This window comes from Sturnus vulgaris, chromosome 1 (assembly GCF_052056855.1).
Source record: "Sturnus vulgaris isolate bStuVul1 chromosome 1, bStuVul1.hap1, whole genome shotgun sequence".
Classification (NCBI taxonomy): Eukaryota; Metazoa; Chordata; class Aves; order Passeriformes; family Sturnidae; genus Sturnus; species Sturnus vulgaris.
The window spans coordinates 55786239-55813181 of record NC_142243.1 but is presented as its reverse complement, the minus strand read 5'-3'; the positions used below and the strand labels follow the sequence as shown (position 1 = coordinate 55813181).

General features: G+C 40.9%; 1 protein-coding gene and 2 pseudogenes across 3 annotated transcripts in view; 1 reads left to right on the top strand and 2 right to left on the bottom strand.

The window, feature by feature from the left end:
* Positions 1–26943, top strand: part of CNTNAP2 (contactin associated protein 2) — a 1082030-nt gene that overhangs the window by 890335 nt on the left and 164752 nt on the right. For all 3 annotated transcript variants that reach the window (XM_088167403.1, XM_088167401.1, XM_088167409.1), the window contains one exon: positions 20778–20905. In XM_088167403.1, the coding sequence (XP_088023529.1) occupies positions 20778–20905 (128 nt within the window). The remainder of the gene's footprint in view (positions 1–20777; positions 20906–26943) is intronic.
* LOC148225214 (uncharacterized) lies at positions 4939–8082 on the bottom strand (annotated as a pseudogene).
* Positions 8879–11618, bottom strand: LOC148225213 (uncharacterized; annotated as a pseudogene).

The following is a 26943-nucleotide window of genomic DNA, read 5'->3' as shown; positions in this document are numbered from 1 at the left end:
TAATTCAGCTTCAGTTGCCATATAAGCTGTGTGTTTTTTGAATGCATGTGCTAATTTTGTCTTTACTACATACAGTATTTATGCTGATTCTGTCTTCTGAGAGTTTTTTTATATGGAGCACTTGTGACAAATATAATGTGTGACTGAAATAGTTCAGGTTTGTAGGAGGAAATGAACATACTGATGATTATATCTCTAGTTATATCTTTCATTTAGTTGTACAATGAAGAAAATTGTGTGCTTGGTTTTTTAGCCTAGCAACTCAATCTGCCTTGGCTTAACTTTCATAACTTATTCAACTTTCTTGAGAACCTTCTAGTGATTTACTTTGAAAATTTATAGCACTTACTTCCTCATGATTCGTATCTAATTTGATTCCATTTCTGATATATTAATGCTTGCAAATTACTTATGATCTTGTAAAAAAACATGTAAATTCAATATCAATTATACTGATACAGTGGAAAAATGCATCAGCAAACCCTCAAGTTTTGTTGCTTTGTTATTAGTGAGTCCTCTGTAATCTTAAAGCAGATTATTATTGTTTGTAAACATGGGGGTTTCTTTAAAGAAAAAGGTTTTTTAAAACTATTAACTCACACCTTTCCAGAAGGCTGTAAAGGGGGTCAGACTAGATGATCTCTGGAAACCCTTCCCATCTCAACCATTCTGTGATTTAATTAATTGTTAGATAATGTGAACATAATTTCCTTGCTGACCCGATTTCTGGTTTATGGCCTTAAGAGCACTGGAATACCTTGCTCAGAAGAACAGGGATATTGTTACATACACATGGAACCACTTCTTGTCTTTTGCCAAAGGAAAAGAAATGAATTTCACATGCAGTAGAACACTGTTACACATTGCACGTAGTCAGAGCACAAAGACAGCAAAAGCTGGTACCAACCTGCTATTTGGGATGAGACCTGATTTAAACAGATGGGGAAAATGTACTAGGAAAATGTACTTTTCAGGAAAAGATTTAACAGAGTAATGGAAAACAGGTCTATAAATGGATGCTGCAAGTACTGTTCACCCTGCAACATTTTCAATGAAGAATGTAATTCTGGCATAGCTTTTAGGTAAGAATATTGGGGGAGAAGAGAAAAATTCTTCCTAAGCAAGCTGTTAAGTTCCACACAGCTGTTTGCTCACAGCCCCTCACTTGGATGAAGGAATGATTTGGAAAAGTCCAAAATCTTTTGGATTGAGATAGAGACAGTTTATCAGATAAAGCAAAAGCTGCATACTTGAGCAAAGCAAAGTAAGGAATTCACCACTTCCCATGGGCAAGCAGGTCTTTAGCTATCCCTAGGAAAGCATGACTCCATCATGTGTAAAGACTGCTTGGGAAGACAAATGCCATCACTCCAAATATCTCACCCTCCTCCTCCACATGATGATGTGAGAAGCAGGAAAGACCTTGACCCTGTGAGCACTGCTGATCAATAAACCATCCCTGTGTTGTACTGGTTTGGTCACAAAACCTAAAAGTAACACCACAGGAGCTACTGCAAAGATAATTAAGTCCCTCTTGGATTAAACTAGTATAGACATCTTCAAATTCTGCAGGAGATTATGTGATGTGGCTGCCTGTAGTAGCCGAGAGCCGTCATCAGTGACTGCAACCTTTCTTGCATTGTGAGCATAGTCTTTTATATAGGTAGAAGTGATAGACTTCTTGGTATCCCTACGTCCATGAGGCAATGTTTATCTCATAGGCTTGTTTTAAGGCAAGAAGCATCTGTAGTAAACTACATTTAAGCTGTCAGAAAAGAACAGATGCATCAACATTTGGCAAATTAACATTAACATTGAAATGCACCTCAACATTGTCAAGGCTCTCAGTGCACCTTCTGTGAATACTGTGAGCCCTAGGCTTTTCGACCTATGTTATATTATAATTTCGGTCTTCACCTAATGCTGATAATAAAAGTCACAGTCTGAAGTACCAGAGAAGCACAACCTGATTGCTTCAGGGTCCACTTCCCCGTAAAATCTACCCAGAATTGTTTGGAGTCCTGAAAAGGACCATTCTTAAAGATAAGAGGGAGGGGAAGTTTCCCTCACTTCATCATCAGTCTCCTTTGTTCATGACCATATTGTCACATGTTAGAAACCTGTGGCCCAGAGCGTTTTCAGTCCATGCAGTCAGGGCTGCCACAGCAGACTGGGTAGAAAAAATCTTGGGGGAGTTCATCAGGATATATGGTGCTAGGAAAAGACAGGCTGAGCTCAGATGGAATTGTGTTAGGAAATGAATGGTGAGTTCTGCAAGTTTGTGCCAGTTTTTTGTTAAGAAAAAAAAGTGGTGATATATATAATGTAAGGAAAGTTGAGCTCAAAGGCTAATAGAAAGGATAATGGAAACCCACCAGAGCAATAAAGTGGAGCAATCTGGCTAATGAATAGGTCACTAATCCTATATATGTGTGATCAACAAAACACTAAACAAATGCTTGACATTCTACAGTCAGTGCAGCAAAACAGATTTTTCTAAGCAAGTGCATTTGGCTAAATATTTAGCACAAAGTGTGGCATACCATGCCTTACCTGTGGCTGAAATCCTAATCTCTGTCACTCAGTATTCTCATAATGTTTGGAGTAAATACAGTGAGAGAATCTCTCTGTACAGTCCCACAGAACACAGCTGCCTCTAGAGCTGACACAGTTGTACACATTGCAGGAATTACAATTCTTTTTTAAAACATCAGTAAGTACCTTGTGTAGTATCCTTTCTCATTTCTCCGGTTACTCCATTGTGTGTGGAGATATACACACAAACAAGAGGTAATGGTATCACTAAAACACAAAAAGGTCAGGAAGAAATTAACCTACAGATAAATTTGTATATCACTTCAAACCAAGGTCATCCATCTTTTTAGGAAAAGCACTAAAAAAGGAACCTAATTGAAATTAAATCAATTCTAAGAGATATATGTGCATATTTACTAGCAGAGAGAAAGTATCCTAGTTTTGCTTGTGCTTGATAGCAAAGTGTTTACATAATGAATAAAAACATCTGTTAATTACCTCTGTGCTGCACCATTGCTTTAAATGTGCTTGGATATCTTGGAGCATTCAGTTTCAGATAATTATTTCTGATGAATGGGTGTATATTTAAAATGTTTTGTAGTGGGATATTTAATTCTTCTTCTAACTAGAGTGCTTTCATTATAATAGACTCCACTTTCCTTCCTCAGTAGACACAGAAACATCATTCATTTAATAGCAGAATTTGTAGATAGTCTTTTAAGGTTTCATTTGGTAGGGTATTTGTTTAGTGGTGATTGTTACAAATTTCTTCTTCCATTTGATTTTGGCATGTTTTAAATAGCTTTTTATTCCCCATCTACTCACCAGTGGCTGGGTGATTTAAAGGGTCTACCCTTCATAGGTGTAAAAAATTATTACAACATCAAAAAATCACAGTCCTGATGGAGAATTTATTTTTAGATTACTTTTACTAATCGTTTTTTAGTTAGAAACAACTTCTCTACTTATTAGATAAGCAGGAAAAAAAAATAATTTCTAGGATCACTGATTCCAGCTTCGAACAGCAGTAGGTTAAGAAATCATTGTGAGGAGAAAAGAGCTACAGATGTACAAACTGTGCACTGTGTAAGAAAGGCTAAATAACTGGTCATCTGTCCTGATGGGGTAAGTGCCACTTTGAGAGAAGGATCGCTGCTGGGGATTTGCCTTCTTCCACACATTCATGAAAATAAAATGGGAAGCAATCTTCTGGAGTTAAGAAGGAGACAAAATTAGAGTACAATGTGATAGTTGCTCTAAGGACTGAAACTCAGGTCTTCTGAGGGGACACAGATTATGTGCAATACCCTTGAAATACAGTATTTAAAGAATGTGAAGTGATTATAGAGACAGAAGATGTGGGTGGTACAATTAAACTTTGAGGTCAGGTAGAATGGAGAAAGCTTACTGAAAAAGAGGTTCAAATACTAAGTTTTCTTAAAAATCCCTACAGATGGGATAGAGGCCTTTAAAGAAATGAAATAGTGAAATAGTAACATGGAATTTTAATAATACATTACATTACTTCTTGCCATATTTTGTCTCTTTATTGGCTACTTAGATTATTATTTAGAAGAGAGGTACTGGTATGCTTTTTCTATGTGATGTCTAGCAAGTAACTTAAATTATCTGTCATCCAAACCTGTGAATTTTTCCAATCTAAACCTCTTTTGATGTAACTGGAGGCCATTTCCTGTTGTCCTTGTTACTTGGGAGAAGATGCCAACCCCCAGTTTTCTATAACCTCCTCTCAGGGAGTTGTAGAGAGTAATAAGGTCTCTCCTGAGCCACCTCTTCTCCAGGCTAAACAACCCCAGCTCCTTCAGATTCTCCTCATTGGACTTGTGCTCCAGACACCTCATCTGCTTCATTGCCTTCTTTTGGTCACTCTTATCATATGTATGGAGATTTTATGAGGTTTTCTAATCAAGCACTTTGTTCCAGGGTATGATCAGTGAGGTAAATCCCTTTTTCCTCTCTGGTCCTCCGGCTAGCTCTGGACCAGAGAGGGGTGGGAAATCCTCATAGACAAAGGCAAAAAAACCAAAGAAGGCTGTATTCTCCTGTGAGAAGATGATCCACAGTTTATTCTGTCCACATGGCGAAAGGAGAAAGAGAGAGAGAAAGGGAAGATGGCGGGCACTTTTAAACTCAGGGAAAGGGGAGAGGAGGAACAGACCCATTACCAATGGGCTAAGGAAGGACTAAACCAACTTCACAAGCCCCGGAGATACAGGGCAAACAATTTTCTCAGTGCAATATGTAAACATAACAGTGCCATAGACAACCAGGAGCAGTGCAACTTATGAACAAACAGTGCAATACAACATCTCCACCTTTTTTGTTAAATAAAGTTAAGAGAAAGGCGTTGGACTTATTCTGATTCAGAAATGGATTTGCCCACTACTTATGATTTGTGGGCAAATTAGACTGTTTATGGTTTGTTAACTCCATGTGGTTGACTTCTGAGGTAGCAGAAATTAAGCCATTTATTGCTTTGAAAATTAAGCAACATAGAATTGCAAACGCCAACACTATAAGGAAAGGAACAATAAAAAAAGACAAAATTGTTTTAACTATTGAAGTCCACCACCCTGCTAGTCCCCAGCCTTTGAAGAGTTCACTGAACCAATTCTCGGACTTCTGCTTCACTTGTCCAATCAAGCTTTTCATGTCTGGGAGGGCTGCGTGGATATTGGGAGCTTTTGAGGTCAGCTTCATGCAACAAAGTCCTTCAGATTCCTGGCATTTGTGTCCATGCAGCAGCAGGAGGAAGTCTATGGCTGCTCAATTTTGGAGTGTGGCCTGCCTGTTAATTTCCTCATCTTCTAGGAGGGAGCTAATGGCGGTGGATGTTAAGTTTGCCTGTTTGACCACCCAGCACTCTAGGTGGCACAATTCACCCAGAGCTTTGGCTACTGCAATTCATGGAAGGAACAGGGAAGCAGCAATTCTTTTTGACTTGGTCCAATGAAAAATTTCTGAATCATAATTTAGGTCCAATTGGTCAGCACTTCTCTTTTGAATTTTGTTGGCCAAATTGTTTTTGCACGTCCATTCACCAATCGAGGTTTGGTTGGGTGCTAACAGGGACAACCACCCGATGGTACATGGCCCTCCAAAAAGCTGAGAAGGGATTCCTGCCCATGCCCGATCTCTGCAAATTAAGAACAGACCCTGATGGAGGCTTTTGGGACTTGAATGGTATGAGTTGTCTGCTGCAACATGACTCAGAATATTCCACTACCTTTTGGAGGTGAATTCCTCTCGATATTGTACTATGTTCTGAAATGCTTTGGTGCTAGATAATGGGCTGAAGGTAAAGTGAATGCAGTATGGTGCTGGGGAGGAACTCAATAGCTCTAATTCTTGGGGTTCCTGCGCTGCCTTGGGAAAATTTGGCAACCACTCCTTCACAGGATTCTTAATCATTACAGCTCTCTGCCTATGATTTTGGTGTTATTGGATGCTGTGTGACTTCAGACCTGGGTTAGGCATAGGTATGTCAAAGCTGACTGGATATTCTCCAGGCTGCAATGGGATCCCTACCAGGAAGGTAGACATAGGGTCTCTTGCTGCTTCAGTGGACAGGCATATATTTTCTTGTTGGAGTGTCTGTGCCAGGGTCACCCAGATGTTTTGGCGTGGCTGAGGGACAATCCAAGCAGCTGTCAGACTGCTCAGTGCAAACAGGATGACGACTTGGATAGGGCTCATCAGGAGGTTGGATGGGACATATATTTTTTCTACAAAACAAAAACAAACATTTTAAAGCATATTAAAAGTCAGGGTGTCTGCTGGAATGGAACCAGATCTCAGGAAGGTTTTCTCTCCTCCTTCTGGTGGTGTCTCCTTTATGGTAAACATGGCTTTGCAGAGCTTTTGTTGTGGTGACATCCACACTGTTGAACTGCTCTGTCCAGCCAGGACTTGCTTGAATGTCTGATGGGCAAGCTCAACCACAGCTTGGCCTGTGAGGGAGGGGAGAATGCCAGTTTTATGTTCCACTCCCCACTGCTGAATAAAGTTCAGGAATTCCCTGGATGTATACACTGGACCATTATTGGTCTTGATTTCCCTAGGGATCCCCAGCACTGGAAAGTCTTGCACTAGGTGTTGTTTGGCATGCACAGCCCTTTCTCCTGCGTGGGCAGAGTCATAAACCACCATAAACCTGAATATGTTGTGATGCTTGTATGTACATATTTGAGGCAACCAAAACTGGGAATGTGTGTTACGTCTGTCTGCCATACTTTGCAGCTCCCAAGGCCTCGGGGGTTAACCCCAACACCCAGCAATGACTTGGCCTGGAGCTGGCAACTGGGACAGGTAGCCACAATGGCCCAGGCCTGACTCCATGTTATTTGGAACTGACAGATCAGACCTGGCACATTCTGATGATATTGCTGGTGGCTCAGCTTTGCCTGTTGAAAGGTGTCTGGGAGGTGTGCCTTTTCAGCTGGGGCAGCAAGGGAGTCTGCTTTACAATTCCCTTCTGTGATTTCACCTGGCAAATTGGTATGTGACCTCACATGCCTCACATAGAACAGATGCTCTCTATGCAAAACTAATAAATTAGTTTTGAAAGCAACCTGGAGAGATGCTCATTCTCGATGTCTTTGAGAACTTCCTGCTCTGCCCTGTACACTACCCCTATGTGGTAGACACTCAGCCACGTAGGCTGAGTCGGTTACCAAATTAATTGGCTCCGAGAACTTCTCAAAGGCTCTCACGACTGCAGCCAGTTCAGCGACCTGGGGCGACCCCTCCACAAACTCAACATAAGCTTTTCAATGTAGGCACACATATTGAGAAAGCAAGAAAATTACAGCCTGAAAAATATTCCAGGCCGGAGCTTCTCAGCTCTGTTCCCAGCCGATAAGCTGGTCCAGCTGAAAGCTAGGGAGAATTTCTCTCAGGGTGATAACTTGGTCAAAATAAAGAGGAATTTAATACCAAAGATAGAACAACTGTTGTGGTGCGTGACCAGGCGCTGGGAATGGGGTGTCTTCTCTCTGAACCAATCATCTTTCTTCTGTCCTTGGACTTGTGAGTCGTTCTATTTAAGCAAGTATGCTTCTGAATAAACTTGTCTCTCTTTCCTATCATGAAAGAGGACCATGTAGCTGTGTGTTTTATTTCCGCTGAATCCAAAGGGTTAATACCCCTTTCCACGGCTACATCCCAGTATTGAGTCTGGGGATTTCTCCAAGTCAACACCAACTTGTGGGATGCCCCAGACGTGTCAATGAACACTGTGAGAGCTTTCAGCAGCCTACGGCTCCTTTTCTCATGAGGAATGAGGTGGAATTCCTTATTAAACAGCTTGTGTGACAGGGCATGGACTGATACTTGTCCACTGTAACTGTCCAGAGATAACTGGAGGTTGGCATTACTCTGGAGCAGGTGCTCAAACATCTCCTTGGTCAACTTCTTGGGAGAGTTCTTTCCCTCCTTAGAAAGTTTGACCAGGAGGTGAATACACACAAAGTCACAACCAGCCAGCTCACACAGTCTTACCCAGGCTTTCCTGATCAGCTGAGCCATCAGCTCTTGTGGTTTTGTGATGGTCTTGGATTGTTGATGGGAGAGGAAAACCCACTCTATGATTAAGAGTGGATCTTTCTGCCCTTGACCCATTGGAATATTAAACCATGCCAGTGTGGCAACTTTCCCAGGACAATGAATTTGAAAGGCAGCTCTGGCTGATAACGGTGAGCCTGCCTCTCAGCCAAGGCCTTATGTGCCTTTTGGATTGCGGTTTTTGCCTCTAGGGTCAGTTCCCTGGGAGAGACCAGCTCTCTCTCCCCATTCAATAAATTGAGGAGGGGGCTTAGATCCTCATTGATGAGGCCTAACTAAGGTCTCACCTAGTTTAAGGACCCACATAGGGAATGGAGATCTGCTAGGGTCAGATTTCCAATTTCTGTGGAACAACAGTCCGCACAGTGACCTCCAAGCCCAGGTACTTCCAAGGTGGCATCCTTTAGACCTTGTCTTCCTGCAGTTGGAATCCAGCAGAGGTTAAAACTTTAACCACTAGGTCAATTGTGTGTTGGAGTATAGAGTCATCAGGGGTGCACAGAAACACGTCATCCATGTATTGGAAAATGATGGCCTCCCTTTTTTGGGTGCACACCGGGGACAGCAATGAGGCCACGTACCACTGGCCGATGGAAGGACTACACTTCATGCCTTTCAGCAATACTTTCCAGTGGTAGCGCTTCATTGGGGCTTCTCGATTGATGGTAAGAACCGAGAAGGCAAACTGTGGGGCATCTTCTGGGTGTAGGGGAATTCAGAAAAAACAGTCCTTGATGTCCAGGACAGCCAATTGCCAATTTCAGGGAAGCATCATTGGGAAAGGTATCCCAGGTTGGAGGGACTCCATGTCCTCAATTACTTTGTTTATTTTCTGGAGGTCATGGAGGAGCCACCACTTCTTCTTTCTTGGCTTCTTAATCACAAAGACTGGGAAATTCCAAGGGCTAGTTGTCTCTTCAATGTGGCCTTTGGCTAATTGCTCCTCCACAAGCTCCTCGAGCTCCTTAAGCTTTTCCTTACTTGATGGCCACTGACCTACCCATATTGGGGTGTCATCCAGCCATGTTAACTTGTGGGTAAGATGCTCCACAGTGGCTGCCTCTAAAAATCCTGGGGAGTCTTAGGGATAACTAATTTGACCTCCCCACTGGGACATGGTGTCTATCCCCCACAGGGGGCACTTGTAGTCAGTGACAAACAGACGGATACTGGGCAATTTTCCATCTGGGCCTTCAATTTGCACGATGCTTTTTGAGATCTTTGCCAATTTGACCCCTCCTACACCTTGGATTTTGCCAACCAAGGGTTGCAATTCCCAATGTGATGGCCACATTCTTTTAGGTATGATCATCACATCTGCCCCCATGTCAAGCAACCCTTCCACATGATGATGGTCTGACCCACGGGTTACGTTGCATGCCATAGAGGATTTGTCCTTGCCAACCACTTCTGCCCAGTAGACTGCCCAGGTGCTTTTTCATCTACTGGGACCTCTGCTGGAATGGAAATGGCCTAGGCAAGGATTTGCCCCTTGGCCAAATAGAAGGGTGGCTGAGGGCAGCACGCCAAAAGAATGAGGTGAGTTATGCCTCCCTTAATGGTCATGGGAGCCACCTCAATCTCCAGGGGTGTGTGTGCAGTGTCCCCGATAACAAAATACTCACTGCTGTCCAGTCCCATGTTGTTTATTGTCACATCCTGTGAGTTGTCCAGCAGGTCCACTGCAATGACCATCCAACCAGTAGATCTGAAAAGAAAAGCTTTGGTAGTCACGAGCCTGAAATACCTATGAGGCTGCCAAACTTTGTTAAGTAAACATTTGTCATTTTTATTTTCCAGCTGTCCTGTATCCTGCTTCCCTTCCTCCCCCTTTCTTGTTAAGGGAGAGACTTTCCCCACTGTGGAGCTCTCCCCCTTTTTTGTTAAGAGAGTGGCTTTCCCCACTGAAGAGCCTGCTATATTTATATCATGGCACTGGGCGAGCCTGCACTCTGGTCTTAGTTTTTTTGTTTGTTGGTGTCTCCTTCTCTTTGATTTTTCTTCCTGTGTTGCTGGCTTTCAGGACAGTCTCTGGAAAAGTGTCCTGGCTTCTTGCACTGGAAGCAGATGACATGTTGGAGCTGCTCTGGTGACATCGGTTGCCTCTTCACTCCTGATGTTACAGTTGCTGCAGTCTTTGGGTTTTCCAGTCCCAGCTTCCTGTCTGGTGCACAGAATTCTGCTTTCTTAGCACAGGCTTCAATCATCTGTGCTAGTGGAGGTGAAGAATCGATAGGCAGACCTAGGATTCCCCTACGGCAGGCTTCATTGGCATTTCTCTGAGCCATCTCCTTAATAAGTTCTGCCTGTGCCACTGGATCATCTACTTGTCTTTCCACCTGCACCAATGTGGTCCAAAAACTGCCAGAAACTTTCTGAGGAATATTGTTTAATATTAATATAACTACCTTTAATTTCAAACGTTGGTAATTGGTTAAAAACCTTTTCTGCCATCCCACAGATTTTATCCAGAATGAATTTGGGTAACACCCGAGCTTGGTCCTCAGGGTTAGCCCACTCCCTTTCTCCGCATAGATGTTCGTAGGTGATGTTATTCCCATCTGCATCTGTTGCATCCTGGGTGCTTTGCTTAGGTTCCCCCAGGAGTCCCTTCAGAGATGTCTTCCAAGTGTTTTCCCACAGGTCAAACTTTGAGGGGGTTAGGAGACACTGGAAGAGATCTTGGAGATCGGCCAGGACTAATCTGTGGGATGTTAAGGTAGCTTTCAACATTGCCTTAAAGATCCCACTACCTTGGCCAAACTCCCTTTGGGTCTTGCAGATTTCCTTTTTGTTTTGGTAGGAGAAAGGCTGATAGGTACTAATTCCATTTCTCCTGCCAGTATATATGACAGGGACAGCTGAGGATATGGTTTCCTCCAGCTGGCTTTGATTACCAGGATACCATCCCCCGGGGTCCACCCCCCCGCCCCCACCCCCATGGAGACCAGGAAGAGGCCTACCCACCCTCCTGGAGGAATGGGGAGGTGGCTCTGCCCTCACCCTGTGGGAAAAGGGAGGCACCCCAGCCCCCCACCCCTAGTGGGAACCGGGAAGCAGGGCATTGCATTCCCCACCCTCACCCCCGCAGCAACAGGCAGGCGGCCCACCTCCCTCTGCACTGGGATTGGGAAAGGGTCCACCCCACCCCCCACTGGGACTGTGCAGCACACTACTCCCCCCTGCATGGGAGATGGGAGGCAGGCCCCCCACCCCCTCACCGTTGGGACTAAGAGGCAGGGCATCGCCACTCCCCGCCCCTGCGGGGGAACCGGGAGGGGTCCCACCCCCTCCACATGCGTGGCAATCAGGAGGGAGACCACGCCCCCACACGTGGGAATTGGGAGGGGGAGTGCAGCAACTCTGTCCTCGCTTCTGTGCCAGCCCAGAGGAGGGGCGTGGGAAACTGGAACATGAGAGGAGGTGGAGCCACCCTGGAGGGAGGGGCAAGTGTGTGAACCAGGATTGCAACACCTGGGGGCGGGGTTGCAGGATGACATCGTGCAGGGTGCGAATATGGAGGAAGGAGGGGGAGTGTCCGAGGGGAGGAAGAGGTTGGGGGGGAAATGGGTTGGGGGTGGGGACAAGCGGGTAAACGAGATTGTGGGAATAAAGGTAAGATGGAGGATCAGCCACGTGGCCACTGCCATATTGGACCCCTCCCATGAGGTCGGCGCCATTTTGGATCCCCATCACATGGTCACTGGCATGTGGGTAGGGGGGTTCATCTTTACACTGAAGCTGGGGTGTGGGAACTGGGGTAGAGGGGTGAAGGGAAGGTACTCTCTTAGTCTGCAGACAACTGCCAGAGTCAGGGTGCTGGACAAGAGGCGAGGGGCCAGAAAAGCTGCAGCTGTGCTGGGTTACCTGTGTTTCTTGGGGTGCCCTGTGCATCTCGTCCAGCTCAGGGGCTGAGGGTTTGGGAGGAAAGTTAGAAGAAACCTAGGTTATTTGCTGTGACTGTCTCTTTATTTCCCTTCCTATCAATTTTTTTGGAATTAAAATGAACAAAGGAAAATATTTTGATACTGTTTTGTATCCCTGTTCCACTTTGAGAGTTAAGAAGTTTCCAATTTCATCCCAGGAAGAGATAGAATCTACATTTTGCAGAGTATCTTGAGGAAAACTAAGAGATAACCGGCACACAAATTGCTGTAACTTTTTCTTAGAGATGGTAACATTACCACTTCTTAAGATATCCCAAACTTGGGAATATATGTTTCTTTGTTGTGTAGAAAGTTAACAGCCCATTTTGATGTTAAAAGCAATCTACACAAACTCGTTTACCTTTCTTCGCAATACAACCAGGGCAGGGACAGGTCTGCTGCCTTTCCCTCCCCATGTGACGCTGGGGTAGGAGGAGACACTGCACCAACACGCTGCGCAGCTTTTAAACTGCCGCCAGCAAGAGCCGTGCCGCATCTGCTTGCAGTGCTGCTGCTGCTGCCGGCAACTCCTGGCGCGAGTTGTGCTGAGCTGCGCCACTCTGCCGACCTCCCTGCGGGACCTGAGTGGCAGCTCCGCCACCTGAGACAACCCCTCCACGCGCCACCGTGGGAGCTGCTTACAGCCATTCCCCGCACCACAGCGCCGCATGTCCCGCATGCCTGCTGCTCCAAAATTCGCCACGCCACTCCAGCCACGCGCTCGATGCCTTTGTCCCCTCGGCGGAAACCCAGTCCCGCCACAACTAGGGGCTATACTCACCCCTTCCTGGGGCCCTCGGCGCTGCAGAGTCATTGCAAAGGAAGTCCCCGTCCAGACCGACCCACCTCTGGGCTCAGGCGAGCTACTGGTCTATCAGTGACTGCTGTGTAAAAAAGGCAGCTCGTGCCATCAGAGTAGCTGTATGATCCAAAGGCTTATAATTCATAAGTGGAATCCAGCCTTTCTTGTAGGTCCTCTAATCGTATGGGAAGCCCCACGTTTGGAGTACTAGCTGAGGTAAATCCCTTTTTCCTCTCCAGTCCTCCGGCTACCTCTGGACTAGAGAGGGGTGGGAAATCCTCATAGACAAAGACAAAGAACCAAAGAAGGCTCTATTCTCCCATGGGAAGATGATCCACAGTTTATTCTGTCCACATGGCAAAAGGAGGAAAAGGGAGAGAGGGAAGATGGCGGGCACTTTTAAACTCAGGGAAAGGGGAAAGGAGGAACAAACCCATTACCAATGGGACGCCACCAACAGGGAGGGGCTAAGAAAGGACTGAACCAACTTCACAAGCCCCAGGGAGATAGAGGGCAAACCATTTTCTCAGTGCAATATATAAACATAACAGTGCAAAATAGAACTATGAACAGTGCAACTTATGAACAAACAGTGCAATACAACAGATCAGTACAAACCTTTTCCCAAAATATTTGGTGCCAGAAGCTATACAAGCAACTCAAGACATGAGCTAAATCACAGCGTCCTTATATTCCCAATGTGCCTGCCATAGATTGGTTTCAATTTTGTATGAGGTATATGCATAGATGTCGTGTTAGGATGAACACTGCAGGAAATGCCACTGGAAGGGTAGGAGTAGTGGTAGATCCTTATGCAATTGGATATACTGACATTTCCTGGATGCAGTAAGTACCATACTTCTTTCAGTTTTCTGGACCAAATTCAACACGGAGTTGTGCACTTCAGTACTATATTGAGCTCAACTGGCATATAGGGGCTGAAGTCAGCATTAACTATAGCCATCTGTTATTTTGTCATGCTGTAGTCAATTATTTTTATTTAGCTCTTTCAGTCATACAAAATAAAACTGTCAAAGTTGTCAAGAATTCCAAGAAATGAAGCCTCTGAGCTGCTGCTCTGAGACTTTTAATATTTCTTCCAATACAGATCCTTGTGCGCTAAAATTCCTGCCAGAAGTATGTTTGGTCTGATAGTTTGATAGGATATGATCCAAAGGCTTGTGACTAGTCAGTAGAATAGATGCAGCAAAGAATTCATAATTTATCTGCATAGGCCTTGCAACAGTACATTCAGTAGTGCAGATATTAAAAACGTACATTTCTTTTTAGATAACTGCTTCTGGTGTCCACACAGTAAAATAATACCATCATGGTAGAGCATTCAGATATACAAAAGTGTAATTTAAATTCTTGGTGGTTTAAATTCGGTAATTTTTTCAAAAGGTGGAAATACACTGTAGAGTTCTTCATTATTTTCTTCCCTCAGAGCTACAGTAGCCTGCTGTTCCATGGGAAAGTTCAGCATCTATGAAGAAATTGTGGAACAAATGGTTTCTCTTTTTCAAAGTGATATACGAAGACAGACATTTAACTTTCTGGGACACGGGTAGCTGAATGGGGCATTATATTTTTGCCCTTCTGTTGATTGCTGTCTTGGGGTACAATGCAAAAATGTGTATTCTATCACCATCTGTTAAAATGTAGGAGGGGTGGTGATCCTTATCTCTGTGGGAGATATCCTCTGCTGATGTGCCATCTGATAAAATCAGGGGGATGATCATCGTTATCTTTTCACAACCCATCCTTCCTCCAGAAGATATCTTCTGTTAATGGGCCATTAAGTCCTATTGTGTGACTGATAAGATTACATCATCCCATTGGGAGATGCCCCAGCCAGGGGCAGGAGCCAAGCCTTTCCTACCTAGATAAAAAACTGGGGTTTGGGATGCGAAGGCAGACCTTTCCACTGGATCCCAGAGGGAAATCAGACCTTTTCCACATCATCGCTGGATCTTCGGAGGAAAACTGCACCTTCTACAGGAGCACTGCTTCAACAGAACCACATCTGTCATCCAGGAGGACTGCAGCCACCATTTACACAGACTGCTACCAACACCCTGACTGACAGGGTGTCAGGTTGTATTCTGACTCTGTCAGTGTTTTTTTCTTTCGTATTATTGCATGTATTTTATTTTTTCTCTTTTTTCCTATTAAATTGTATTACTGACTTGGAGTCTCTCACTGGTTTTGCTTTCAAACCAATACAATTGCACCTTTCCAGAGGAGAGTTTTCTCATTTCTGTCATAAAACAAAGCATTTAGGATGAATAGAAAAATTTCGGGGCATTGTTAATTGTGGGATATTTTTAATAATTTTATAAACTACTATTTTTTAAACTGATTTTCTAATTTTGAAATATTATGAGGTCAAATAATAATACTGATTTAAAAATGCCAAATGAAATAGAACTAAGAGTAAAAAAATATTTAAGCAAAGTATTGTCCTTTCCAATGTCAGTTTTTCCTTTAAGAATTCTGATATCATCCATTTTCAGCTCTACATTCACAGAAGTTTCTTTTCTTTGCTTCAGCTGAATCCCAAGTAATCCGGTCTCTGTAATTACCCAAGATGAAAGGGGCATCCCAATTTAGCATATCTTCTAAAGGAAATGCCACATATGTTCCCTGACTTACTTAAAAAAAATTGAAACTCTGACATAACATTGGTTAAATTGTTGACGGATGCAATGATCAATTACAGCATGTTGTAATTCCAAGATTTCATTCTTTAAATGTCTCAGTATAGAAATAAGAAAAAATTGAAAGTCAAGTCAGAAAAGTTTCTAGACCTCAAAAGAAGAGAATCCATAAATTTCCTTTATTTCTTCAAAATAACACTAAAGAAATTAAGATTGTAAGAGGAGCTGCTCTGCTTGAAGAGACTTTCTATCTCAACTGGTTTTTTGGAAGGAGAATATGAGCAAATACTCAGAAAAGGCAGATTTTCACTGGAAACTGGTTCCATATTGTTGGGGGTTGAATTGTTCCCTTTTCTTTCTGTGGAATTTTTTCCATTATTATGCTAAGTATTTGTGGCTACACTTTTGTAGTAAGAGTTTTCTTTCGCGGGGTGGGGGGTGAGGACAGGGGAAATACTGGAAAAGGAAAGGTGGGATGGGAGGCCTGGGCTCACACTCTCTCTCTCTCTCACTTGCTCCTGGAGTTGGAGGAAGATGCCCAGGGCATCCTCACATCCTAGCATCCTTCCCGCAATCCCAATGCCGGGAGCCACGTTCCCTGCTGTCAGACACCGCTCTGCTGCTCTCCCACCTCACCCTACTGCCCCCGGGCACTGTGCCGAGCACCACGACCGACACCGTGAGGGGGAGCGGCTCCTCCATCCCCCTCAGCCCTGGGCCGCCGCCGCCATCACCCAGCGCCTTCAGCTGAGCGAGCCCTGCCCTGCCCACAGCACCGGGAACTGAGCGCAGGGAGAGGGAGCCTGTGGCCAAAAGGGACTGGAACTGAGCTACACTGCTCTGCTCTGGGGTCAGCTTTTATAGCTGATGGTGTTTCTGCTGTTTGCCTTGTTAGATATATTAGTAAAGAACTCCTCCCATATCTTCTGCCTGAAAGTCCCTGATTTCAAACTATAATAATTGGGAGAGAGTTGCACTCTCCATCTCGGGGAAGGGGTTCTTGCTTTCCCTTAGCAAATACCTGTCTTTCAAACCAAGACACATAATGCTCAAAAGAAACATTTGCTCTATCAATTATTCACATTTCTCTGTGGTTATTCAGTTTCTCAAAAACTCCTATTTGAAAGAAAAGTCAAGAAGTCGTTTCAGGCAAGAGAACCTGTAGAACCAGTGTTAGCTCTCTCGGTCTCCTTCATGATGGGTTTTTTAAATGAGACATATTTCTGACCAATTTCTCAGTGTATCTCCCCTTAAATTAATTTAATCTAGTCAATTCAGCCTTTTGTAATTTCTAAACAAGGATTATTTGTGAATGCTGCACCATCAGCCTCATGTCTTTGGTATACTTTATCTTTACTAATAGAAGTCAAAGTATGGATTTATGTTAGTAATTTGGGTGCTGGGATTATATGATCTTTCATCAAATTGTTTAGACTTTCAGGAGGTGAGTGTTCTCAAAAGTAAAAATATTTTATGCATGCTAGAGAAGTTTAATTGCCTTCAGTCTTAACTGTAAGAGTTCCTCCTTCTTTTGCTTTTAGGAACCACATATTTCCTAAGATCTTACTTATCCTGTCTAATGCCAGAGTATTTATGACCCTGTACAGTAATGAGAAATTTTCCATAATACCACTTGTCAGAAAAATCAAGGGTGAGTCATTAGCACCAACTTAACATATGAGGTGACAAGACATGTAGGAAAGGGACAAAAGAGACATAAGAATCCCTGAGAATCCATTGGAAATAAAAACTTTTGTCATAGAGTATATGGTTTGCAGTTTATAATTCCAAAGGGCATGGCTTTTTGTCTAAACTTTTCAAGAGTTAGTTTTGCTTTAATCCTAGGTTTTGTTTGCCCTGTTCTTAATCCTGTTAATTAGATTTTGCTTATTTCCAAGTAACTCACTTCCAAATTATTATATTTGCTGCCAAAGTTGCATTGTTCATTACATTGTTTGTAACATTCATTCTTCTTAGCAGTTTTAATATAAATAAAATTCTTGCCAGATATTTTTGAATGAGAGAAAATACTAGTATTTGGTATGTCTGTGCTCTTCACAATGTTTTTACAGGCATTGGTTTGCAGATCCTAACTGGACTAAACTGCTTTATACCTCCCTCAGATTATGGAAATGCAGGGATTTATACAAAGGTGCTTATGTGGTAAAAACCTGGGTCTTGTGAGATGTGGAAAATTGTATACTTTTGAAATTGTCATACTTTAGAGTTTGCATTCCTCAAACCAGTGCTAATCACTAAATTATATGTGCTTAACTCTAGTTTTTCAGTCCAGTAGGTGTTTTATTTGTATTATCAAAATAACTTCAGTTCCTCAAGTCTTTTTTAAAACTAAGTCCATTCCTGCCTGTACTACATTCTTTATTTGTTTTGCTTTGTATGACTGGGCTGATAATTAAGGAATGTCTAACAAAATCAGAGAAAATAAATTACTCCAGCAGCACTAGTCTGGTTGTATTAAATCATTACATAAACAAATAAATAATGATACAGAATCTTATCATTACTTTGATTATGTCATTTGCTGATACATATATAATGCATTTCTTTTTTACATGTCACTGGATGCTTATAAAGAGTAAGTAGATGATTGTAATCAAAACAATGATGAATCTCACACTAATATCTGTTATCTTCATTCAAAGGCACCCTGAAGCACTTTGCAGGCTGTTATATATAGGAAAAGAAATTAGGAATAGAAAATTATGCTGAGATTTCATCAATATCTCCTGGTAATAATTACAGGATTTTATCAGATTCATTCATTTCCCATTTGGCTATTAATAGGAATTTGACACTCTCTGAATTCAATCTTTATTCTTTATTCTCTTGAGGGGATTTTCTTTGGTGAGGAAAAACTTTAGAGCCTTTCTCCACTCTATTAATGTGCAAAGTCTTTAAATACCGTCAGAATTATTATCACTTGCAGGAATTGAGTGTTCAAGCTGTGATTATTTCTAAGTGTGTTGTTCAAAGTCAAGCATAATAATCGGTCTCTGGTTTAAAACTTTTTGATTTTGTCAGCACTGATTAGTATGTCCAGAGGAACTACAAGTACATTAGAAAAGCATAAGAGAGACATTGGGTCTCCGAGTCTCTTTGTCTTACTGGTGCATGTGTGGGCCAAAAATCATCATTATCCCATTTTTGTTAAGTGCAAAAGAACTACCCAGGTTCTGCTGGTGAAAACGCAGCTCACGGCTCTCAAGTCTTAGTTCAGCACTCCCAGTCCTCAATAGTTTTAGTGCAGGAGAAAATGCTTTGCCATAATGGTGACACAAGTAAGGGATGACCAAAAAATAAGGCTATTTCTGAAAAGAATTCTAACATTTAGCTTTTACTGTCATGGCAACAGCTTTAATGTGACCATATCACTAAATACAAAATAAAATATTAAAATGAGTAAAAAATTATCAGTAAAAAGGGGGGAAATTGTTACAGCTCCTTTTTATTTCCTTCAAAAAAAAAAAAGTGAAAGCTATTGGTGACAGGAGAACTGCTGCCCTTTATCATTCTGATTTTGAGCTGAAATATTGGCTGGTTTTGTGAGAGAGGCAAGAAAGAAAAAAAGGAGAAATGCCAATAGTTCTATTTTTACTGCTCTTCGAAGAATCCTGTATTTTAAGTAGAAATATACAACTTTAAAGTGTTCTTTGAAGGAGTAAAAATCAGCAGAGAAAGCCAGTCTCAGGGGAAAACCTGAGAAAGACTAAACTGATGACCTACATTTGTCCTCTATTAGAAAGGAATGGGACCCATGCACGTAGTCTTTAGCAGTGATGAAGATTAGGTCTACATACCTGTCTTTGTTATTCACTTTTTTCTTTCTTAAATGGCAAGTCCTTTAATCTTTCTTCTCTTATACCGCTTGTCTCCAAACTGGTGAAAAGGATGCCTTTGTAAAGGGCATGAGGATCTGGGGATGAAAAGCAACATGCTATGAGCCAGCACAATGTGCAGGAGCAGCCTGCCAGGGTTCCTGCTCTCCATTTTACTCCCTTTCTATCCCTGTAGCAACCTCACCGACAGAGCACCTGGTGTAGCTGTTTCCAGCCAAAGAGGGTTAATGATCTCAGAAACTCAGAGTCACATAACACAAAGGAGCAAGTTCTCTGAAGGGGCAGAACACACAGATTAAGTAAAACAGTCACCTGCTAATTGAAAAATTCTAGCAATTAAATCTCTAATTACTCTCTTCATCACAGAGAACAGACACTAGTTCCAGTGAACTGTTGTAAAATGTGATGGTTGTTTTCTTAACTAATTCAGTTGTGCTTCTTTTTGAAAGAATGTTTTGCTTTCCATCTCTTCAGATAGGCCAAATAAAGATGATGACTGGAGATGCTACAAGAAAACAGTACAGTCCTACTGGAAGACGCTGAATATTACCACAGATCATGCAGATCTCTGCTGCACTGCCCAGTTATTAGCAATATAATGAGTATGACCTTGGAGTCATCCAAGTTAGAGATGAAAAAGACTTTCATTTTCCTGAAATCGTTACAAGTTCTCAGTTTTAGTCATATTGTGTGGTTCAGTTAACTTTTCTAGATACTGAATTCATCCTTCATCCTGTGATATTTTTGTATAAAGGAATTGATTTTTTAGATCAAAAAGTTCCTTACTTCAGATACCCTGTTACATGGCAGAAGAGAGCTAAAGAGAAAGAGTCGGATATGGGAGGGGGAGGGAAGAGAGAGAAATAGATGGATTTGTTTTGTTTCCTCTTTCTTTTCTGTCAAAAATTATAATCTTAACACTGTGTATAGGGTATTTTTCCTGTGTGGATAATTCAGTCTTTTCTGTGTGTTTATATTAAAAAAACAAATAAAAACAGAAATAAAAGAAAACCAAAAATAGAAATCAACAAAAAATATTAAAACCAAAAAAAAAAACCCACAAGGTAAACCAGTTGAGAGATAAAGTACCTCGTTAAATATTGCTTATTTCATTTTCTGTTTGGAAGAAAGAAAAGTATGCCAGTTGGGTTCATCTCTTGAAATAATAAATGGAAAATATTGTAATTGTGCACAGTGATTTGGTCTAAGCATGAAAAATGCACTAGGTTACTTGCTGTAGTTCGAATGAGGAGCTCTAAGACATGACTATAAATTGAATTTTTGTGGTCTTGCTAACTAAAATGGGGTTTGAGCTGCATGCAATTGTTGCATACCTATTCTTTTGGTACTTACATCAAGGAAAATAATTTCATATGCTTCACATTAGCTTTCTTTTTGCGTCTATGTAATTCAGGAGGAAAGACAGTGGGATGTTGTCATACAAAGAGCACCTACCAGTCAGCCAGGTGGTGGTTGGAGACCTTGACCGGCCTGGGTCTGAAGCCAAGGTATCCGTGGGTCCTGTGCGCTGCCAAGGAGATCGTAAGTTCTCTGGTTTTCTTCTGCTTACTCCTGAGTAGAAACTCAGTTGGAAAGGGGTAACTTTGGAGACACCCCATGGGAACTCATGGCTGTCTGCTCAAAAGACCTTTTGCTATGAAAGTGTGCTGTGATTTGGGAAATTTTGTCTATAAAAATACACCTATAATGGCATACCTTTTCATTTAAAATATCAATATTCTTGTTTATGGTAAATTTGGCAACTTGGTTTATTCAACTAAGTTTATGTAGATAAGTGGTAATACAGATTGCATAATAATATCCCTCAATATCTGTCCTTCTGTTGGGTGCTCTTGTCAGTGTCATTACCATTACTATGCTTATGCGATATAAATGGTAGCATGATGGCAAAACTCATCACTGTAATCTCTGGTTGTAGGCGTATAAAGTTTGACAAAATTGTCTTCAGATGCTTACTGTATCAGGATTAGATGTTTCCATGTAAAGCATTGGGAGTTTTTTTGTTGTAGTTTCTGGTTACCAGGCTAGGTGTAATAAGAGGTGGACATCCTCCAATTTGATCATCCAGTGATAGTGTAAATCAATATCATGTATAAATTTCCACAGCACACACTCTCAAAATTGGAAGGCACTGAGGAAAATTGTAGTCTTGCTTGTCTGTTTTATATTTCAGGAGGTGAAATTCACTACCAAAAGCAGAGCAATGTTTAAGGCCCTTCAAAATCACACTTCAAAAATTCAAACTCAGTGCAATTGACATACGTTTTATTTGTCCGCTGTGTTTTAAGGCAGTTCTCTTATAATAGGTGCAGTAAGGAAAGGTTGTCTGATTTAATTTAAAACAACTAATATTTGTGTGATCCATAAATAATACAAAACACATCCACAGTAAAGAGTACTATAATTGAGCCTGTAAGACTGAGGTGATGCAGAAATATTCACGTCATATATTTGTTGCTTGCTATTTATGTTGTTTGACCAATCACAGGTCAGTCTGTGTTTATTTGTGTCTCAGTTATGTTTTATAAGCTTTTTTGTAACAGACTTTTACAACTGATGACAAAAAATAACAAATATTATTTTTCTTGCACCCATATTCCTTATATCCTGAATGTTCTAGAAAAGTTAGTCTCTAAAGGATGAGCCATTTCTAAATATAAGTATAAATGAAACCTCATCTGAGCAGGCAATAGCCTTTATTAGAGTGTGACTGAGTGACATAGCCTTTTGGGAAACTGAAGAGGTGTATTTGTACCATCCTGATTAATTTAATTTTCTCCATGAACTTTGCAGATATGATTCATGTTTTTTAAAAAACTATGCCTATGAATAAATTTGAATTTCCTTCCATGACCATCTATTATTTTCAAAAATCGGTATCATTTTTCTCACGGGAGATAATATAGACCCCACTCCTTTGCAAAGCCCCTGTTTTATATTCCCAGAGCATTTACTAAGCATTCCCCTTTGTATTCTTTCTTAAATGTACACAACAGCTGCTGTTTCACCTTGTGGAAAACAAGGTTTCTGTTCCAGAGAAAATGCCTACATTTTAAACTGTGCTTTTGTTCCAAATTTGAAGATCCAATGTACTAAATTTCTGGGAAAGGATAAAAACCAACTACAACAAACCACAAACCAATTGATTTTCGATTTTGTGGCTTTTTTGTATATTCCATGCATCAAAACCAACATTTTTAGTATTAAAGATGTTGAGTGTCATCACAGCACAGTTCATGTCTTCAGTTAAATTGTGTTAATGAAATTCAGTTATAGTTATGAAGACTGTCTAAGAAATACAGATTTTTGTTTTGCTTGCAAGGAAGGTGGGAAAAGTAACCAGTCAAATAAAAATGTACCTATTTAGAAGAATATCTCATTGTGGTTGCAGCCAATAATGTGACAAGTTATCTTGTCTTGCCCTGAAGGTTGTCCATACCATGTGTTGCATTAACCCATAGTCCAGTGATATTTTGCAGCACATGAACCCATATTTTCCCACCAGAATTACAGTATAACATGCCACATACTTCATAGCTAACTCTGTGTAACGTCTAGTGACAGTGGCATGTCACCTAGGCCAACTGGCAGCTACACCTGAGTGCAGGAGTAAGAGTACCACAGAGCTAATGGCCTTTGCAGTCCTTAAAAAGAGACAGCTGAAAGCTTAATATCTAGGGAAAAAAGGATTAAAGAAAGCAAAGGTATTTGTCATTTCATACAATTCACTTTCTCCCATGCTTATCAAATTGTCATGAATCCATTAATCAGCAGAGACCACAACAATTAACTGTTCCTGCACTATTGACTGACCAAAGTAAATCTGAAAATCATATGAGTGTAATTTGTTTTGACACACACCAAGGAAGATTGCAGAATCATAACTATTTTCCTGTTGCAAAAATAACTATATTCTTCTTTCAGAAATATAGGTTTTATTTTGGTCCCACAAATGACTATTGCATTTTTCTTTTTGCCTGATTTATTACCTGATTAAGGCTCTTCTTGAATTGTGGCCATTGTTGAAGATAAGGATCAGGAAACTGGTTTATGCATGATTGCATTTATTTGTGTTCCAGAAGTATTTTTCATATTTAACTGCACCTCACAAAACACTACTTGCATTCTGAAAACTAGTCAGCAAAAATGGCCTTTATTACCCCTCTAAAGATCTGCTTAAGCTGCCGTATTCTATCAGAATGATGAAGACTCATCTAGTCACTGTGGCAAAAAATCCCATAAAACTGGTCTGGGGCCTGTTTTGCACCTTGGATTAAATATCCAGGATGTCTCTTTCCTATTTGTCATTCTAGTGTTGAGGAATGCTTTCTTAATATCTAAGGATTTTTCTAAGCGGTGATCTACCAGGGAAGCAAACTTATCAATTTCATGGAGAACAGATGCACAAAGAGAATATTAATTAGGGGGGAGGGTTTGACGCTGTATTGCAGTGTTTCAAAGATCAAGCAAGGGTTTTCAGCAAATGTTCACTCTACACAGACTTCAAGCAAAGCTGTCCTTCCTGACCACAGCTGTATGAGCATTGTACAGACAGAATGACAGTGGCAGTTTGTCAGCACATTCTCAATATCCTATTAGAAAAACTGGAATTTAAAGTATAAACAAAGAAAATCCTTGGACTCCATAGTAATACTGGATAAGGGAATTACTCTTGTTTTCCCTGAAGTGAAGATATTATGTGCAGGATCTTGAAAAAGTGCACAAATTAATAGAACCACATAGAACCAAAAATTAATAATTATTCTTCTTCAGCTAACTTTGAAACACTGCTTAAAATACCTTTACAGACCTATTACAGTTTTTCTAATACTTATGCAATAGGACCTGGACTCCTCAGCTGCCCTGCATTTAACCTTGGCCAACCAGTTACAGAAAGATCTTGTCCATCTCTTTATGCTATCCCACTGTAATGCAAAGGGGCACCTTGAGCCTTCTCCCTTTAGAGAAGAACACAAGTATGCTGAGGGGATTTTTCTGTCTAAACTCAGCCTGAGGTGGTAGATCAAGGCTTCAAAAGCCGATCTGGTAATTTCTTTTGAAACCAAACTAAAGAACTTAGCTTGCCATGGTGGGGCTATTGCTACAAAGATTTCATCAATAATCATATTGAATCAAAATTCCTTTTGTGGCTTCTGGCTCCTTCTGAAGAATTTTTTTCATTCCCCTTAGGAAAATACTGGTTTTCACAAAGCTTCTATATTTGCCACCTGCTAAGAGTATCCTTTTCCCAAGGACTTCCAAAGATTTTTATTTGAGTTTGTTCTTTATAAGCCCAGAGGGGAATAGACTGACTATTCTGCTCTAGATTTGCCTTTCTCCTTGAATCAATTTTCCTTTTGTCCCATTTCCTCAATAGCAAAGACAGAATTTAAAGGGGAGATGTTTTTTACACAGCTCAGATTTATGTTTTTCCATGTCCTCTGCTGTACAGTTTTTATCCTCCCAGTAAGACTTTGATTTCTGAGCTATGAATCATTTTCTTGTATATTACTTTTATTATCTGTAATCTTCAAAATGTGGAGGAGGAAGCAGCTGCATTGACTGTGGTTCTTTCTAAGCTAAGTTTTCATGAAGACCAGTATCAGTGGTGTGCTTGTAGAACCTGCAGAGACAGACAAAAAATATCTTGACAGGTAACAGAAGTTCAGGAACAAATCAAAACTCAGTTCTTCCATCAGTGCATGGATTTTGTTTGAGCATGTGTGCATATGAGGTGCAGGTGTATTCTCAGGGGAAATATACCTTGAGTTCTTTTTTCAGTGATTTTGATTATGGATCATTATTACTCCTTTCATTACTGATGCTTTGTTTCTTTCATTTATAAGTATCACTTCTGGCTTCACTCCTTTTAGAATGTTCCAGCAGAGCTGTCTAATTTATTCAGACAGTGGTATGGCCAATCACGTTTCTTTGTGACTCTGGGTTTGTATTGAAACCACTGTGTAATTATCTAAACCAGACAGCCACTTCCAGGGTCACTGCTTAGAGCCTGGTAACCTTGGTAAGGTGTGGGTTTGTATTTGTTAAGTACTTCTCATGCATCACATGTGCAGGTTGGTGACTCAGAACTGTCACTTGTAATGAAAATAAATTAACTGTTTCATGTGCATGCTAAATCCATTTTCATTACATTGCAAATTGAGGACTCTTTCAATGTCCTGAACTTGTTTTTCAAGGGTACCAGCTGAGTTTCAGGGAAAAAAATAGCATAGCCTTACAGTGCAATTTCCAGTTATACATTAAACCTATGTCCAAGGACAATTCTCTAGTAGGATATGCAGTGTGTAGACTCAGACAAACCTGCAGTGTTGTTACTGTTACATACGTAGGTAAACTGGAGAGTATCCCAGAAAAACAAATTTAAAATAAAAAGTATTTGAATTACTGATTCAGCTGGAGTTGAATCCTCTACTGGAAGTAGAGACAATTTACTCCTACTCTAGCTTAGACAACATTCCAGTTATATAATGACTTGTCTTACAGGTTAATGGAAGCAAAAATATGGTATCAAAGAAAATTAACATCAGTGATACTCTCTATCAAAAAACAAAACCCAGACAGAGTGCTTTCAGGAAAATACCAAAAATTTGTCTTTTGAAACTTCTGAAGCAATGATTCTGCTGGAGGCTTGTGCAATGAGATTACATAGCTGAAATTTAGGCAATTTCCTGTTGAGTTCTTAATTACTTTTCTGCCACTAAGATTAGAAAACCAGTGAAAATCTCTCGATTTTTCTACATTTCCCTTTTCTTTTTCCTGTATTGCTAGATGTATCTACATACATTTTTATACGATTATTATTAATTTCTTATGATTTTCAAATAAATTCTGATATGTTCAGTAAGGAAAATACAGATCAAAACTTGATCCATCTAAGAATTTTAAGTTTTTTCACCAGTACCTATAGGTGCGTGCCTTCAGTACATATGAAAATTTGTCTGCTTTATTTCCACATCTGCTACCACAGCATGTCTTTTTGTGCTTCACTGGATTGTAAATTGTGCAGTTCAAGGGGAAATACAGATTCATCCAAAGAATATAAAGACATTGTGCTCATTTCTTATTATAGTTATTCCAGTGCTACAGCGAAGCAGGAGAAAGAAAAGTGTCCTTTCAATAAAAGCAGCCTGCCAACCAAGTACTGCCAGAAATACTATTTCAAACTTGTTTGATTTTTTCAGTGGATTATGTTGAGGGTGACAAAACGACAGCCCTCAGTTCAGATTTGGGTAGGGATCTATGCTTTAGTTAATCAAACTGGTTAATCAAACTGTATCCTTCATATGCAATTGCTTTCCTCAGAGACCCAAGAGAAAAAAATGACCCACTAGGTCATTTTTCTGCAACTTTTAAAGTTAAAAAAAATCCATTATTTTGCAGTTGCTTAACATCCAATTTAAATATTGTCATTTCTCATTCTTAAGACTTTCACTTTCCTTTCACCTTTAACCCTGTTTCATAATGCATAATTAAACTTATTGTGAAGTTTATCTAGAATTTATTTCCATCTTCATGCAGGAACATTTTCTCTAGGAAGC